Here is an 18,277-nt window from a genome sequence, read left to right as displayed (position 1 = left end):
TAGGGGAATTGTTCCATCCCCTTTATCATCTTGGTTGCCCTTCTCTGTACCTTTTCTAATTCTGCTATATCTTTCTTGAGATGTGGTGACCAGAACTGAACCAATACTCAAGATGAGATCGAACCATGGAGGGATATAGAGGCATTATGATATTCTCTGTTTTATTCTCCATTCCTTTCCTAATAATTCCTAGCATTCTATTTGCTTTCTTGGCAGCTGCTGCTGCACACTGACCAGAAGATTTCAATGTATTTTCAGTGATGATGCCTAGATCCTTTTCCTGAGTGGTGACTCCTAATGTGGAACCTTGCATTGTGTAGCTATAATTTGGATTACTCTTCCCTAAGTGCATCACTTTGCATTTGTGTACATTCAATTTAATTTTACATTTGCATACCCAGTCTCCCAGTTTTGGAATGTCCTCTTGCAATTTCTCACAATCTATCAGCAATCCAGCTATCATCCTTACTAATAATTAAATCACCAACTATAACGGCTGTCCTAACCCTTCCCTCCTGGGCACTTGCCCCTGGAGACCTATCCTCGGTGAAAGAGGATACTACATCATCTTGAGGGCAGGTCCTACCCACAAGATTTCTTTCTGCCTCAACAAGCTGATGTTCTCCTTCCAGGTGATTTTTCTCCTCCAAAGCGCACAGAGGCTACCAGATTGGAAGTGGGACTTCTCTACTATGTCCCTGAAGGTCTCCTCTATATTCCTCTGTTTCTCTTAACTCCTCCAGGTCTACCACTCTAGCCTCCAGAGATTGGACTCATTCTCTGAGGGTTTGGAGCTCTCTGCACTTCGTGCACCCATACGACCTCTCTACAGCTGGGAAATAATCATACATGTGGCACTCAGTGCAAAAGACTGGAAAGCCCCCCTCGCTGCTGGACTACTTCCTACTTTATAATTTTGTTGATTGTTATTGGTTTAAAATTTCTAAGGGAGAAGGGATGTAGAGCTAACCTAAAGTACTTTTAGTCTATGGATTTATTTTATATGTGTCGGGCAATGTCCCTCAAAACACTACAATTAATCTACCTATATCTTCCTAGTTACCCAGCTTATTGACTCTTGTTTTGAATTAGGCTCCTTATGTATAAAATCTACAAGAAATTACTCCTATCAAACACGATTACCATGTAAAATCAAAAGGAAGTTTGAGATGCGTGCACCATTAGGCATGCGCTTCCAGTCCTCTTCTGCTGCAGGGGGTGCAGGGCCTCTGGAAGCTGGTGCTGTGGAGTTCGAAGCTTGGATCGCTCGCTGTGGTCTCTGGAGTCCTCTTCTGGGGGCTGCTGGGTAGAATATGCAGATGAACCTTCCAGTCCTCTTCTGCTGCAAGGGTTACTGGGTTTGCTGTGAAAAGCTGTGGGTCTTATTATGTAAAACCATAAATAAATAAAAAAGCAGGAGCCATTTGATCAGACTGACAGAAAAGTAAGGTGAAAAAATGCAGAATTTTTTAAACAGCTAGCAAGGAGAATAACAAAATGTTTTGTCTTTGTAGATTCAGGATCTAGGCAGAAAGCAGCTGGTTCTCAGCACGGTGAGTTGTGGCTTTTGCATTATTGCCTTTTGGTCTCCATTTGGTAGTAAAATATTGTGGAGCTTTTTTAACATATTTGCCAATGAATAATGAAGAACTTTGCTTTTTACATGTTAACTGTTCTTTATTAATTATCTTGGTAATATCGTATCCCCAAATACATGCTCAGATGTGTGTACACAAACAATTGCCTGGAATCATTGTGTGTCACGTTCACCAAAGTGCGAAGAGGAGAGGATCCTATATTAAGGGGGTCCCCGTCAAGCCATTGCAGTGTTTCTCTTGCCCTTTGCCTTTTGAAGATACATTTATAACAATTACTGAATACAATACTTTTATAAGGCAGGGTCCTGTCCTTTCTGGGCTTCAGTGAATACGATCTTGGTAAAATCTGTTTATATATTTTGGGACTCATAACCAGTGTTGCAGAAACTTTGTGGCCAGATTGCAAAAAGCAATCATAAAAATGTTTTTTGATGTTTTGTTTTTCATCGGTTCATGACAATATGACCACCAAGATTCTAGGACAATGCAAGCAAAATTCAGTGATCAATGGTGACTTTATAAATGACTTGGCTACCAGCTTTAGGTAGTCAATAGGGATTTGCATGGAAAAAGGTTTGTTTCATTTTGCTTTTTTTTTTTTTTATTTGAGTTTCAGTTTGTTTAATGTTTATTTTGGTTTGTTTCATTTGCTGAACTGAAATAAACATGAAACAAACCTCCAAAGGACACAGCCTCCCCCTGTTCTCCTCCATACCATGTTTACCCCTTTCTCTGGGGTTTCCAATAAGGAAAGGCATTGGAACGATCCTCAGATGCTTCTGCCCTGCAGGTCAATCCCCAGGCCAGCACCTTTTCGTGGAATGGCCATATGACCTGATGGCCAGCCTGTGCCATTTTTTAACCAAGAGCCATAGAGCAGGAGTGATTAGGGATGAATTGAAGAAGTTTAAGGAAAGGTGGAGGAAGTAAATTTCATGCCTGGTAAGGTTTTTTTTCATTGACTTTCTAAACAAAAGTCAATGAAAAAAAACCCTCTAATTTTGGGGATTTTTAAATGTTGTTTTTAAATGAAATAAAATGATATGCAAGGGTTTCTTTGTGTTTTTCATTTAATTTAAAAACAACAATAATAATAATAATGGTCATTAAACAAAACAAATGCACACTGTCCTCTACTGGCAAAATGATCATCTAGTTTGATTTTTTTGCTGACTTAATAGTATCAGTACATGTAGATTTGGGGTGCTTCTCAATATTTGGGGACTCATGCTTTTCCACAGATGATTTTGGAACGCCTGTTGATATCTTGGAGCCATTATTTGTATGGGGGCATTTTAAGGCAGTTTATGAAAGGTCATGAGTTAAGATGGAATCTAGTTTGTGATTTATTTTACATCATAGCCCAGGTCTGTTTCTCAGACGCCCATTCTGATGCATTCTGCATGACATCAGGCAGCTGCAAATAGGGCAGATATTCTGCAGACACTTTCTTTTCAAGTGGCTGGGACCAAGAAGAATATTTTACAAGTACCTTGTCTCAGGTTGACTGTGACTGGGGTATTTTCTTGTGCCTTGCTTAAGGTGGTAAATACCATCTATATATTTTGCCCTTGGATCTCCTGTAGTGTTGCTATAAATGTAGGTACTTTTACACTAATGTTTTCTTTTTCGCTCCCTTCTGTGACAGGTCAGCACTGAAGATAGTGGATTCCTACCAGGCTGAAATCTGCCCATTCACTGCTACCGAGGATCCTGAGATTATCCCTGAGATTCCAATGCTAACCCCTGGACCTATTTAGCAATGAGCCCCTTTAGTGATGCAGCACACGCATAAACCAGAGCCTGTGCATTCTGTTTGTTTTCTGTTCATAATATTCAATTTTATATGGTTGTAAGAATAGCAGATTTTCAACTTTTCTTCCTTTTCTTTGTTATAAAATATACTGTTGATTTCCATACTGCAAAGCTATTGCAGAAAAGATAAAAATGTCCAGCTCCCGAACTATATTCTGATTGGTGCTCCCTTACTGCAACTTCACTGTTCAGCCCTTTCCTCTATTTGCCTTTCTGTCTCATCCAGTGAAGGGTAGAAAATGGTGGAATGGATTAATTCTAGGTTTTATACATGTAGAAGCTGCTGTCACTTAACACTCCCTGACTCTGCTGACAAAAACATGGCTACAATGTTCCTGTTTGTGATAAGTAGAAGTACAGAGGAGTACTCACTCGCAGTCATAAGCCTCCCCTCCAGTACCCACAGAGGGACAGAACTGTAAAACAAAGCATCCTGCTTGGCAGATCAGCTCTTCCTCCAATACATGAATTTGTGTGCCGTTAAGTAATGGTAGAATGGAGACCAGTGTTGAGCAGGTGCTCTACGAGTGAAGGGTAGGCTTAGGGCCGAGGAAGATACCAATCAAGAGCTGAGAGAAGACTGCCAGTGTGTACATGCACTTTGGAAAGATTCAAGATACGTAACTGATGAAGACAGCAACCAATGGATCACGCCCCTGCATAAATCTTGGCACAGCATTTTATACCTCTGCTCCTACACTGAAAAGCATACTGGGACAGTGCTAGCAGAGTATAGGGTAACATCACAGAGCTGATGTGCCCAGGCCCCTTGCATAAAGGCTGCAGGCGTAACTCCTGCTGGCAGGAAATGGAGCTTCACTTTCAGTGGAAGGTTCCCCACCAGACATCTCTGTGAGCAATATGATAGGGTTAGGGAAGAGGAAATCCACAGCTAAGGCAAGCACACAATATTCGTTTACCTCCAAGTCTGTGTAAGTAAAGAAAAATAATTACAAATTGTAAAATTCAAAGCATTTTTTTTTTTGGCACGAGCCATACTCATCTGCTTGAGTATGAAAATACATGCCCATACATAAAGCACAGGGTGTGAGAGGGCTTCAAGAAAATGAGGCGTTAGAAGGTTGTTCAGACTGTAGTAATGAGTGCACTAAAAATAACTGCACAATGAGAAATGGTTTAGAGTTTGACAGCTAAGATTTAATGCTAAAAAAAAAGGTAGAGTCATGCATTTGGGCTGCAAAAACCCAAGGGAAGAGCACTGAATGTAGATGGCATTCTATGCACGAAACAAGAGTGGGATCTGGGGGTGATGGTATCTGATGATCTCAAGGTGACCAGACAGGTGCATAAGCTGATGGCAAAACAGAAAGTTGCTTGGAAGCATAGGGAGAGGAATGGTCATCAGTAAAAAGAAGGTGATATTGTCCCTGTATAGGTCTCTGGTAAGCCCTCATTTGGAATACTTTGTACAATACTGGAGTCCACCCCTTCAAAAGGATATAAACTGGATGAAGTCGGTCTAGAAGGTGACTATTAAAATGGTCTGTCATCTTCAGTGTAAAGAATATGGGGATGGACTTAAAGATCTAAACAAGTATACAGATGAAAGGTGGGCTGGAAGAGATATGATAGAGATATTTAAATACCTCCAAGGTATCAATGTACAGGAGGCAGGCCTCTTTTAATAGAAAGGAGGTTCTGGAATGAGGAGAATGAAAGGGTTAGACTCAGAAGTAATCCATAGAAGTACTTATTTATAAAAAGGGTGATGGATGCATGGAACAGCCTTCTGCTAGAGGTGGTGGAGACAAGGACAGTGTCTGAGTTCAAAAAAGTATGGGGCAATCCAGGAGATCGCTAAGAGTGGTAGAGAGTTTGGAGCTGACCAGTTGGTGTGGATGGACAGACTAGATAGACCTTATGGTCTTTCTGCTGTCATGTTTCTACATTTAATTTTTTAAATCTTTGCTGTAATTTTTTGTTGCACTTCAACAGCATTATTTTCTGAAGTGCCAACATTTCTCCGTGGAAAAGCACAAACTCTGTCACTGCTGTGTATCCATGGGTGCACTATCTCTACTGCTGAGGCCTTTTTCTGTGCCCTGGCGAAAGTCAAATTAGGCTCAGCTAGGAGCTGGTGCTGCAGGGCCTCAGCCATAACTCTACAGACCAGATGATCTCTCAGCATGTCATTTAGAAAATCATTAAACTTGTAGCGCATAGCTGTGTGCCTCAGGTCAGCTCTGGATGTAGAAATGCTCTTATTAGCAACTCTTTGGGAGATGTCATGCAGACTAGGCACCAACACGTATAGTCAATTCCAAGTTGACAGTTCATATCTCTAAAGTTTTATTTCTTTAAAGTATATTTGGAGAAGGCATGGCCTAATGGTTAAAGCAATAGGCTACAGGGGATGTACAAGGAAAATACATGTTTTGTTTGATGTTTTAGCATGCATAAAAATTGCTTTAACCTGTGCTAATGCATTTAGAATATGTCAAATAAAACAAAATGGGGGGGGGGGGGTGTTTTGGTATCATTTCAGATTGGAAACAGCTCAAAAAGGAAACAGTAAATGTTGTTGGTGTTTCCCTGTCATTTTAAAATGAGCAGAGAACCACAAAAACCAGGATCAGATTCCAGTCCCTTCACTCACAGTCCTTGTGACCTTGGGTATGTCACTTTGCTTCCCATTGCCTCAGATACCAGCTTAGGTTGTGAGTCCTTTGGTGCAGAGACTTATTGTACCTGAATTACTAATAATGCTATAAGGCAGTTGCCTAGAGCATTTTTTAACATGGTGGGCTAAAATTCCAAAAATTATTACTATTAACTTGAGTTTATTTGTGAAATTTAAATCTTGGTATGATAACAGATGATTTGGGTGAGAAGTGTGCTTTAGCATTGCTACTAGTCTTTGGTAAGGCAGATGTCACTAGTGAATGCCTCTTTGTAAATGTTTTGCTTCCACAAACTCAACAGCACAGCCCTTTTCTATTTAGGGTTAAATATCTGGTTTACTTCAAAGAAATATGACAGTCTTTTGGAGTAAGAGTCCCATGATGCTCATCAATTCTCAATTTCCTCGATGTGTCCCAGTGTAGCCTTTTGCATAAAACTGCAGGCTCAGATTCCTAGATGGTGGTCTCTACTAGATTATCTGCTGTGCTACTGCATTACCCTCTCTTCACGGTTACCCAATTCTGCTCATCTACTCTCAAGGCCAACCCTAGGGAAGGGTGAACGGGGGCGAGTGGCCTAGGCCCTGCACTTCAATATGCCCGCAAGCAATCCTCTCCCCTCTCTTTTCTGCCAGTTGGAGAAGAGCAGCATCTGTCTGCTCCTCTGTCAGCTTCAGTCTGAGACCTGAATGCGCAGTACAGGAGAAGGCAGACGGAGGTAGGAAAGCTGGTCTTCTCTTGCTGAAGAGAAGGAGATAGAAGAGGTTTGAGTCGGGGGGGGGGGGGGTTTGTCAGTGTAAAGATAAGACGATAGGTGGAGTATTATACCCAGTTGGGGGAGAGAAGAGGGGAAGGGAGGAGAGAGAAAAGTGGATTACACCAAGAGGGGGTGGCCCACATAGTTTGATTTGTCCTGCACCCCATCTTCAGCAGGATCCCATCTTCATCACAAGAGTGTTGGGTATTGTGGGGATACTGTGCTGGATCAAGAAGCAGTTAGTTGTAACGCACAACTTTTTATTTGCTTCAGTAGCAAGAAGGTTGATCAACACCAACACGTACAGTAGAAATGAAATTAAGTGAAAACTCCAACAGGTTTCAATATATACAAAAGTAGAGCTATGAGACACATATTGCTTCAGTTGTTAGAGATTCCACACTAGATATACAGCGATCACTCAACAAAATGGAAGTCATAGGGCAGTCTTCCTCTTTGAGAAGTTCTTCAAAATAGATTTGTCAAATTATTCAACAAACCCAGAAAACATTTGGTGGCTTATTGATGAAACCTTCTAGAAGAAATCCTAAATGGAAAGGAAAAATTCACTTCAGATATTCAAAAAGTCCACTTTGAATTTCATCAAACTGCAGATCTAATGTAGACTTTTTGAAAAAAAAAAAAAAGAGGGAAGCAAATTTTTCCATAATTCTTTTGAATTTTCCCCAAGCCCACCCATAAAGAACTAATGGATTTCCCCAGTGGAGTTGGCAAAAATCAGAATACTCTGTTAAACTTGAACCAGACTGAAATCTAGTTTGAGTATGAATTTTTGCCACATCTTTAATTGTAAGGCCATCCCCCACTCTGTCCTACAAAGGAGTTTGCTAATGTTCTTTTTTATTTCATTTCAAAAGCCTCCATTTGCTTCCAGTGTTGCATGCAGAGGGGAGGGTTTTTTTATTGGAATCCGACTGCAATGCACGCTATGGTACATGCATCATGGAAATCATCATCTTGCACACATGGTCTCAGAGGTCTTGGATTCGCTGATCCCCTCATTAACAGGAAGGGAAGAGGATGCAAGGATTGTTCAGGCAAAGGGAGAACTGGGGAAGAAACAGAAAAACTGGGCAAGGCAAGGGCGATAAATTGAGACTGGAAGGAGAGGATCCTGTGCCTCATCTATGCCCTGGGTCGTCCTTTTCTGCTTTTTCTCTGCACACACTTATATTTCCCCAGTGCTTTCTTCCCCTGGTCCACCTCTCTCCCTCTTTCCCTGCACCCTCATCTCTGTTTCCCTCTTTTCCATTCATTCTCTGTCTCTCACCATGCTACGGATTTAAAAACTATGGGGGTCATTTTCAAAGGAGTTACGCATGTAAATGTGACATACTTTCATAGCAATTTTCAAAAGCTATTTACTCGAGTAAAGTGCACTTACTTGAGTAAATCCTATGGACAATTCAATGGCATATATTGTAGCAATTTTGAAAAGCCCACTTACTTGAGTAAAGTGTATTTACTCGAGCAAAAACCAGTTTTGCTCGAGTAAATGCTTTTTAAAATCAAACCCTTTGTTTTTAGATTTAGCTCATTCCTTTTCATTGGTAACTCAGGGCAATTTGCATTCAGGTATAGTAGATATTTTCCTTGCCACCAGAGGTCCTACAACCTAAGGACCTCATTTACTAAGGCCTTTTTTCTCATTCTGGGGAAAAGAAAAAAGCTTAGTAAATCAGGCTCTAAGGCAATAAAGGATGAAGTGAGTTTCCTAAAATCACAAGGAGTGTCAGTGGGATTTGAACCCTGGGTTTCAGCCTGCAGTTCTATCCGACAGACTACTCCTCCACTCTAGAGGAAGGCTGATACCAGGTTATTAACATTAATATTTTTTGTCAGCTACAGTGGAACTTAGCCGGGTCTTGTATGTTAAGGAGATGACATGATGTTTTCTGGTTCTCAGACTGTACTACTGTGACCCTGCCTAGTTCAGGAAATTGTAATATGCTCTCTGAAGATACGCTGGGAATGGAGGTTGGTGTGGCTAAGGTAAGTCAGTAGGCCCCCATTATACCTGTGCCTAGGGCAGGAGGCTGGCTAAGATTTGCTGCCTTTCAGCTCTGCTGCCTCATTCAGCAAAGAACAGCCCTCTGTTACCCTGTAAGAGACTCTTACGGGAGGTGGGGAATTAAAAGCACCAAAACCCTAAATCTGTCCCTGTTAAAATGACCTACTTGATAAAGGAAGCAAGTGTAATGGAGCAGTGAGTGCGCACTGGTGGCAGGGGAATTGACAGACCTTGGGGAGGGATTCTTTGGCATTGAACAGCTGTTGTAGACACTCTTTTGATGATGTCGTCATGCTTCATCGCACACCAGGTTTCATTCACCTTACTTTGAAAAACTGTATATATCCACAATGGAATGGATTTCTCAAATTACATTTTTATGTTTCTTTTTTTTTGTAAAATTGGTATTTCTATTTTTAGCTGTGAAATGTATGGAGTTTTTTAAATTAAAAAAATTAAAAGTTAATTGAATGTTGGACTATGTATCTTAGAACGGTGTTAATCCAATTGGAATTGAACTTTCCGAAAGCCGTGATTAGCATTCCCTTTGCCTGTGCATTTTTTAAATAGCAATAAAACTCTTGTTTTTCTCTGACTGCACTTGTCTCTTTGGAATATGTTTGCAAAATAATTTAGTACAGGGGCAGAATTTAAAATTGTGGTGTCCAGTCCTGTTGTACCAGAGTCCTGCCCTTGTCTTGCCTGACCCTGTGTCTTGTCTAGTTCCAGGTCCTGCCCAGTATCTCTAGTGTCACCTTGTCCAGCCTGCCAAGCTTTGCTTGCCTCGTCCAAGCCTTGCCTTCAGCCTTGCCTGTTTATCCCAATCTTGCCTGTATAGTCTGGTTCCAGCTTGAATGGACTCACACTCATGATATACTGCTGCCGCAGAGACCTACTGGCCCCTGGTACCCAAAGAGTAAGACTCAACTTGCAGGGAAGGGGGCTGACTAGGCAGAAGGCCAGCCCTTGTTTCATCCAGAGTCCTGCCTTACAGTCCTGTGCCGCTCTCCAGGTGGAGTCCCTAAACCCCAGAATCCATAACAGAATGAGAAGCCCACCACCCACCTCTGAGAGTGCATACCGGACCCGTAGCCTAGCCGGTGATCCATAGGAGTAATGATATCTCTGCCTCTGTAGTTCCAACTATCTCTGAATCTGCACATTATTTTTCCTGCACTGTCTGTCAGATCCCAAAACACTGTTTATAGTACATTGTGTGTCATTTCCCTAACTTTAAATAATGGGCTTGTGCCAAATGCTGGGTCACTATTCCTGCTTCAGTTAAAACTTGCCTCAGCTGTGCTGCTGCACCTCAGCCTGACTCCAACTTAAGAATATCCTTGCCCAATTCAGTTTCACCACACCTCCTGCATATTGGACATATAACAAATTCAAGGCAAAGAATGCCTTATTATTTTCTGACTATTTGGGGTGTGGCTCTGTTAACCCAGCCTGTTGGAAGTGTCACTGTATCCCTGGGAATCTGCCTCCTGACAGAACTTATCCCATCTGTGCAGCAACCAAGCCACTTTCCAGGAAAGCCAATGATGAATCCCGTATCCTGGTACTAATTGATCTAACAGCAGCCTTCGACACCATAGTCCATACCCTGCTATGCCATCAGTTGAGAAAAATTGGAATAGACGGAAATGTTATCAAATGGTTCTTGTCTTTCCTAGCACTTAAATCATTCCAAGTCAAACTGGACAATCACATATCTGTCACCTTCCCAATCAACACAGGTGTCCCCCAGGGGTCAGCACTCTCGGCTACACTCAGGGTGAGGGTGGAGAGAGGCGGTGTTACATTGGTCTGCCTGGGGCGCTACAGCCCCTTTCACAGGCCCTGCCTTGATGCAGCATCATGACCTTGAATAAGAAAAAAAAGTGAGTGCAGCACTCACACCAACTGGCAAGCTGTATGTCCGGTGCCGAGCAACCTGCACGGACACCACAAGTAACCATGGTTCCCTGTGCCGCACCACTCCCATGCGGTTACCTGTGGGTGGGGGAGAGGTGGCAGTCTGATGATGCCATTTCTATGCATCCTGGGCTAGCCCCCTTCCTATCAGGGACATGATCCCATTGGATTAAGGATCCGTGGGGCAGGAAGCCGAGGTGAGGATAAGAGGGTGAGACCCTAAGAAGGGGGGTACTGTTGTGCCCGTCGGTCGCAGACGGCTACGACCTCTCACGCTCATCTCTTTTTTCGCTGCAACATGCATTGCTGAGCTACAGAGCTTCCCTCCCCCCTCCCCCATGGCTGCCTCACCTCCTCTCTGGAGGATTTGCTCACTGCTACAGAGTACAAGCTCTTGCCCTCACTGTAGCAGTTAAGATTGCCAACCCCAAAGATCAGATGGGGCTTGCGAGTTGTAGCTAGGGTTGCCAACTGCCCAATTTTGGACCGGACAGACAGGTTTTTAGGCATGTTGTGCAGCGTCCAGTCAGAAGTGCTATAAGTCCAGTTTTGCAGGTGGCTCCTCCTCTCCCCTACAGTCTCCTACTTACAGGGAGAGAAATGCAGGGTTGGAGCCACTCAGAGAAGAGCTGCATTGTATTCCTGCCCCTACCTCTTTTCTTATGCTGTGATTGGACAGCATAGGAAGAGGAGGTGGGGCACAACAGAGCCCTCAGCAACCAGTGGCTCCACTGATTTCTTGGTCCTGTTATGTTTTGATATGGATGTGAACCCTGGACCGAGGTGAGAGAAGTCACCGCTCACAGGGAGGAGCCCTGTGGGCCTCACTGCTAGTAGGCGCGGTCTCAGTAGCTAGGATACAGCTGTAAGATAGACTTTATTAGGAAGAGAGAGAGAGAGCATAACCCGTGGAGTGGGTAATGCAATCAAAGTACAGTTCTTGAGCTGAGGATGTTCTCAGGGTGATACCTCGGAAGTGACGATCCAATAGTGGCCCGCAGAGCGGGGTACACCAGACAATCTTTCTCAGTAGTGTAGCAAATACCTCAGGTGTGCAGATCCGGTACTGGCCCACAGCACAGGGTATGCCAAAGATGACTGTATGGTAATGATGTGTTGAGGTAGTCTAAGGTCCTGGAGCCCAGAAGGTACTTGAGGATGAAGAAACAATATCCTGCAGCGCAGGTTAAGGTGTAGCGAATCCTGCTGGTGGAGACGTGGTAGTGGCCCGAGGCACGGGGTACACTGCGGGGAATTCCAGCAAGGCTTGACAGAGATGAAGCGAAGTAGTACTCACGAAGAATGGTTCCCAGAGATCAAGGCAGGAAGGCCCTCCAAGGAGCAGATAGCCTAGGAATGCGGACGAGCCCCCGAGGAGTGGTTACTCAGAGCGTTCACACACCGAGACAGGAACAGGAACCAGAAGTCCAAGGAGAAGCGGATTCAGCAACGAGAAGAACTCCTTGCTAACTCGTAGGAGCATTGGGCCAGTCTGTTTAAGTACAGGTAGCGAGACGACGTCATGCAGAGGGGATGCCCCCGAGGTTCCCACCATGACGTGTACATAGGTGGCCCATGCACGCGTGCGCCTAAGTGACTCCAGAAGCAAGATGGCAGTTGGCAGCGCCCACACCGCCCGGAAATGCCAGGGAGGTCGGCGGTGACTGGCGGAGGCCGCCATTCTTCCGAGAACTGATGGTGCAGCGGAAAAAGAGGTGAGCATAAGAAGTCGCAGCCATCTGTGACTGATGGGCGCAACAATACCCCCTTCTTAGGGCCCCTCCCCAGGGGTTTTGGTTTCCTAGGATGGGAAACGTGGAATTGCCGGATCAACTCCTTGTCGAGGATGTTGCTTGCAGGCTCCCAACTATTTCCCTCAGGACCAGATCCTTCCCATGATATGAGGTACTCCCATCGCCTTCCGAGCTTTCTTACATCCAGTATATTCTCGACCTGATAGGTGATGTCCTTTTCAGCGGTAAGAGATTGAGGTTCAGGTGTCTTCTTCGAGAATTCTGATAGGATAAGTGGTTTTAGAAGGGAGATATGGAAGGCGTTGTGGATGCGCAGTGAAGAAGATAACTGTAGGCTGTAGGTGACTGGACCCAGGTGGTGAACGACTGAAAAAGGCCCAATGTATCTGGGCGCAAATCGAGCAGAAAGCATTTTGAGGCGAATGAAGTGGGTACTGAGCCATACCTTGTCTCCAGGTTTGAACTGTGAGGCTGCTTGGTGGTGAGCATCATAGAACTTCTTGGCCTTTTGTCCAGCTTTTTGCAGAAGGTCCTTAAGAACATAAGAACATAAGAAATTGCCATGCTGGGTCAGACCAAGGGTCCATCAAGCCCAGCATCCTGTTTCCAACAGAGGCCAAACCAGGCCACAAGAACCTGGCAATTACCGAAACACTAAGAAGATCCCATGCTACTGATGCAAATAATAGCATGTCCGGTAGATGTATTCACATGATTTTATTTTTTTTAATTGTATGTTGATTCGATTCAATTTTTATATGTATGTACATTCATTTGGTTTCACATATATTTATTTATGTGTGTTTTTATATATATGTTCTTATTTATATATATATGTATATTTGTTTTTAGTAGCCCCGAGGCAGCTCCGATGGTGAGCAAAACTCGGCCAGAGTTGGGCAAGATCTAATAAAAGTCCTTTTATACACCGATCTTCTTCTTTTTTTATCGCTAGTTGTTATCAATGACTGTGGACTTAGCACGTCTATTTACAAAAAAACTACAGACAGAAACACTTTTCTTGCTTATACCAGTCATCATCCATGTTCTCTTCGAGACAGCATACCGGTTGGTCATTTTTTTCAACTTCATCACGCATGTTCCTCCAGCCATGATTTTATTGTTCAGGCTCGCTTAATGACCCCCGTCGGGTCATTAAGCGAGCATATAAATAGGCTCTTTACGTCATCAGGGATTTATTTTTCCTTCACTGATTAAAGGAGGCTCTTCGGGCTTAATCTGTGTCATTCCCTACTCAACTGAAGTGAGTTGCATTTGTGACTCAATCTGGTTTCACTGCCCACTTTGACCTCTTTAAATTGTTTTAAAGACCTACCGAGTTTTGCGTTCTATTGGGACCGCAGTTTGAGGGACATGTTAGTCTTCTCCGATTTTAGTCCTCATGAGACAACTATTCATTCACCAACCATGTGGTAGTTGTTTAGCCTGTGATCTCTCACTGACACTGTCTATTTTTGAAAATTCATCCCTGGAGTTTCCTTACAACTTGTACTTGTCATCTAAATGCAATTCTACATGGATTGTCTGCTATATCATCCTGTGTCCTTGCATTTTATTTTATGGCGGGAAAACCTCAAGGTCACTGAAAACATGCATTTATGAACATTGTAGCAATTTCTCCAGAAACAATGTCAATGCGCCCCTTACTACACATTGGCTTGATGCCTCCCATTCAATTTCAGACCTATGTTTCTTTGCTATTGATTCAGTTCCAGCCCTACGCAAAGGCAGTGATAGGGATCGGCTCTTAACACATGAAGATCAAAGGTGGATTTTCAAGTCACATTCTTTACATCCCCTTGGTCTGAATCTTGACATAGAATGGTCAGTATTCCTGTAATTAGTTCCCTCCTAGCCCTGATTGGATACTGGGTATCATGTGATGTTTTCGGGCCAAACTTGAAACCCTCTTCATTTGACCCTCTAACACTGTGTTTACATATCACTGTCAAGTCAGCTGTTTCAGTTCCTTAGGTTTGTTTCTTTCTTATTTATGTATTATTAAGGTGCTTGCAACAATATAGGGGTAGATTTTATAACATACGCACACGTGCACACATGGACACGCCAATTTTATAATATGCGCACTGGATTTTACAATCCGCACGCTTATGTGTGGGCGGATTATATATATATGTATATTTGTTTTTAGTAGCCCCGAGGCAGCTCCGATGGTGAGCAAAACCCAGTCCACTCCAATTAAGGAGCGGACTGGGAAGGAACTTCTCTAGCCCCTTACCTAAACTCCCTGGGTTTAAAAAAGGATTGGATAAGTTCTTGAAGGAGAAGTCCATTAACTGCTATAGATCAAGTTTACTATTAATTGCATCAGTAGCATTGGATCTTCTTGGTGTTTGGGTAATTGCCAGGTTCTTGTGGCCTGGCTTGGCCACTGTTGGAAACAGGATGCTGGGCTTGATGGACCCTTGGTCTCACCCAGCATGGCAATTTCTTATGTTCTTATGTTCTTAAAAAGCTGGCTGGTGAAACATGGCTATGTCGGGGGACTATGCTATGTAAAGTCTAAAGATTTAATATGGACTTTCGATAAGTTTTTTATGGACTTGCCACAGTGATACCTTTGAAGATTGCTTTCAGCATTTATAAATATCACAATAAAGTTGGAATGTTCGTAATGCTCGTAATGGATTAAGAATTTTGATTCTGCAACCAGTACCTACTATCAAAAGGATATATTTACAGATTTAATTCTACTCCTCACACTTTTACTTTGATTCATATCAGAGTGACAACCAACAGCAATATTTAGTTCCTAATTTAGGTCTATGCCAACAAACAAAGGACATACATTGGTTGTGTCCCGGTAAGCCTTTCCTAAAGGATACTACAGAAGCTCTCTGTGGTTTGCCCTTGGACAATGTTCGTAAGAAATGTAAGATCACCATGACAAAGTATGATGAATTGTCTGAAACCAAGGTTGTGGTTGTAAATAATGTTTGGTTAGTTAGCACCTCTCTGAAATAGATCGCTGTTTCTAACAAACATGATGTTACCAGTAAGGTTCCCTTACTCAGTAATGTTTCTTAAGTCACTGTACCCAAGAACTCAATAGTTACTAGGGGTGGGAGGCTTATACTACCTAGAACCAGACTCAGTTCCCACAGAGGTAGAGATCCTGGATATGTTTCGGGGCCATGAAATCAACTTTGATTTAAACCTGATATATCTTTTAGGCTATAAAGACTCATATGGTTAAACTGTCTGTGGATCAGAACACAGCAAAAATCGCCGTCTACAACTATGATTCCAGAGATGAAGATATTTTACACACTGACTATGTTGTATCTTATGCTTTACTGGCCCTAGCCATGATCTCCATGATCCAGTTACTATTTTTGATCACCCTTTTTAGAAGAGTGATGGCCCTAGTAAGGCATACACACGGGAAAGGTCTCACCATAGAGCAATGCACCTGTGAGACCTTCCGTAGCCCCATCTCTGGAACTGTATGAGGTACTGAGTTAATCAATGATTACACCTCGTCACCTTTCAGATTAGGAAAAGGAGGTTTTACACATGCATGCATATTCTACGTCAAGTGTAAGATGACGTCCCTACCACATATTGCTACAGTATGCACCGTGTGAGAAATAACTTATTTTTTGGTTCCTTTTTACTCTTATATTTCCTATTACTAGTCTCAATTTATTTCCTTTCACTGTTATACCATTATTACTTTTCCTCATTATCATGATTTTATTCACTATTATTCCATCTATTACATTTTACATTACTGCCCTTCTCCTATTATTACTATTATGATACTTTGCTAGTACCATGACTCTATTATTGTTGCGTTATTCCTACCTCATGTTGATGATGTCATCATTAGTGATTAATAATGTCATAAAGTTGAGGCCTGCACAATAGTCTAATAGTTAGTCTTAAGCCATAAGCTCAGCCCAGCTTTAGAAGGGAGAAATGTAGAGGAATATCTGATATTTTACCGCCGAAGGCCCCAAATATGAATTTCAGCCACACAGGGACAGGAATTGCAAAAGATGGATACTGACAGGTATCTTCCTGCCAAGACCCTGTCTCAGCAGAGAAAGAAAAAACCAGATGAGAACTTTAACCAGCATATCAATATTTGAGTGTTTGCCTGTTGACTATAAGCCACTGTGTAAATAAAACAAGGCAGAAAGAGAAAAACAACTTCTCCCTAAGAACAGAGGTCTGAGTCACCCAAGGAGAGTCCATAGGACAAGGCTGTGCCCCCATCCAAGGATGAAGGAAGAATTTGCAGATGTAACAAGATGTGGTAGGACCCCCCCGAAAACGTAAAGGTGGGGGAAGACCTGCAATGCAAGAAAACATCCTCCACTCACTGCATGATTATGCATGAACCTCATGCATAAGCAAAGGCTGGGTAATATAAGAAGGGGCAAAGAGAGAGGAGGGGGAGACCAGACTACCAGGAAGAGTTTACTACCCGGAGGAGCTGACTACCCGAAGGGAGAAGACGACACAAAGGACTTCTTGCAACTCTCTGTGTGGAGGAAGGAAAGGACGGGTGTGACCAAGAGACTGAAGAGAGAAGTATCTGACAGCCATTAAAGTGTTTGAGAGACCGACGAGAGGGAAGCTCTTCCTTGGTACCGGAAACCCTGCCCCAAAGTCTGGGACAGTCCAGAGCAGAGAGACGCCTCTTCAGCCATACAGTACCCAAACCCAGGAAGCAAGCCTGTCACTTGAGATGATTCCTGAAATCTGTTAGAGATTGCTCTAGAGGTAAATAGAGGGAATCTACAGAAGGTATTGGGGAAAGTCAGTTAACTATCAGTCTTAATTTATATTATGCAGGCTAAGGTTTCTGGCATAAAGCCACTAATGGAGCAGATCGTTCTGTAGCATAAACTAGTATTCAGCAGCAAGGATGTTAGAGATATGTACTATTTATCTTTTTCTAAATGCTAAACCTGTAAGTCTGACAAATAAAGTCTAATTCTGTGGATAAAACACATTATCATTCCTGAACAGTTCAGATTATGTGTAGTATAGGAGATAATAGAGAGAACAGTCTGCAGCCTGCCTAGCCCCATAATGGTCGGAGAAGAAGGAGCATGAGGAGCACACTAGCATACAGGTTCCCAAACCCTTCATATCACGAACAAAATGACATTTCAGAGAGACACTATCCAGAGGGAAATCACCTGCTTGCCATCTCTGCTTCTTTCCCAGTTGATCCTGGTTTTACAGTTTATGTTGATTCTTCATGATAGCCCTCCTGAGGTGTGCAACAGCAGAGACTACCAAAGAATGATTGCTGGACTATGATATACAGCTCTGCTCCAGAGAGAAGACCCTTTTGAATGAGGCCATCAGCTTGACAGAGTATCGGCCTGACTTGAGCGATCGAGATGCTGAGCCTACAGAACAAAGAGCTGAGCAAGACCATGGATTGCCTAGCAATTGTGAAGTCCTCTGAAAAGAATGGATTCCTACCCATTGCCATCAAACGTGCAAAAAATGTGCTGCTTGGACACGTTCAGCACCAGCTCATCTGTAATATTCCGGATTGAAAGCATGGTTTCTCAAGACATATGCAATGCCAGCATCTTGGCCTTGTATAAGAAAAAAGTGAGTGCAGCACGTGCACCAACTGGCAGCTATCTACCTCCTGAGCACAACTGGCAAATTCTTTGCAGGTGGTGTCCTCAGCTGACTCCAGCTCCTTGCTGATAGAGTCTACCCTGAGCCACAGGGCAGCTTCAGAA

General features: G+C 43.0%; 1 protein-coding gene across 1 annotated transcript in view; it reads left to right on the top strand.

The window, feature by feature from the left end:
- Positions 1 to 7,507, top strand: part of TRIM54 (tripartite motif containing 54) — a 105,634-nt gene extending 98,127 nt beyond the window's left edge. The window contains exons 9-10 of the mRNA XM_029596335.1: positions 1,515 to 1,553; positions 3,247 to 7,507. Of these exons, the coding sequence (XP_029452195.1) occupies positions 1,515 to 1,553; positions 3,247 to 3,257 (50 nt within the window). The 3' untranslated portion in view covers positions 3,258 to 7,507. The remainder of the gene's footprint in view (positions 1 to 1,514; positions 1,554 to 3,246) is intronic.
- The last annotated feature ends 10,770 nt before the right edge of the window (positions 7,508 to 18,277 follow it).

This window comes from Rhinatrema bivittatum, chromosome 3 (assembly GCF_901001135.1).
Source record: "Rhinatrema bivittatum chromosome 3, aRhiBiv1.1, whole genome shotgun sequence".
NCBI lineage: Eukaryota > Metazoa > Chordata > Amphibia > Gymnophiona > Rhinatrematidae > Rhinatrema > Rhinatrema bivittatum.
Note: the sequence above shows the minus strand (reverse complement) of the source record. Positions and strands in the feature narration are given on the sequence as shown.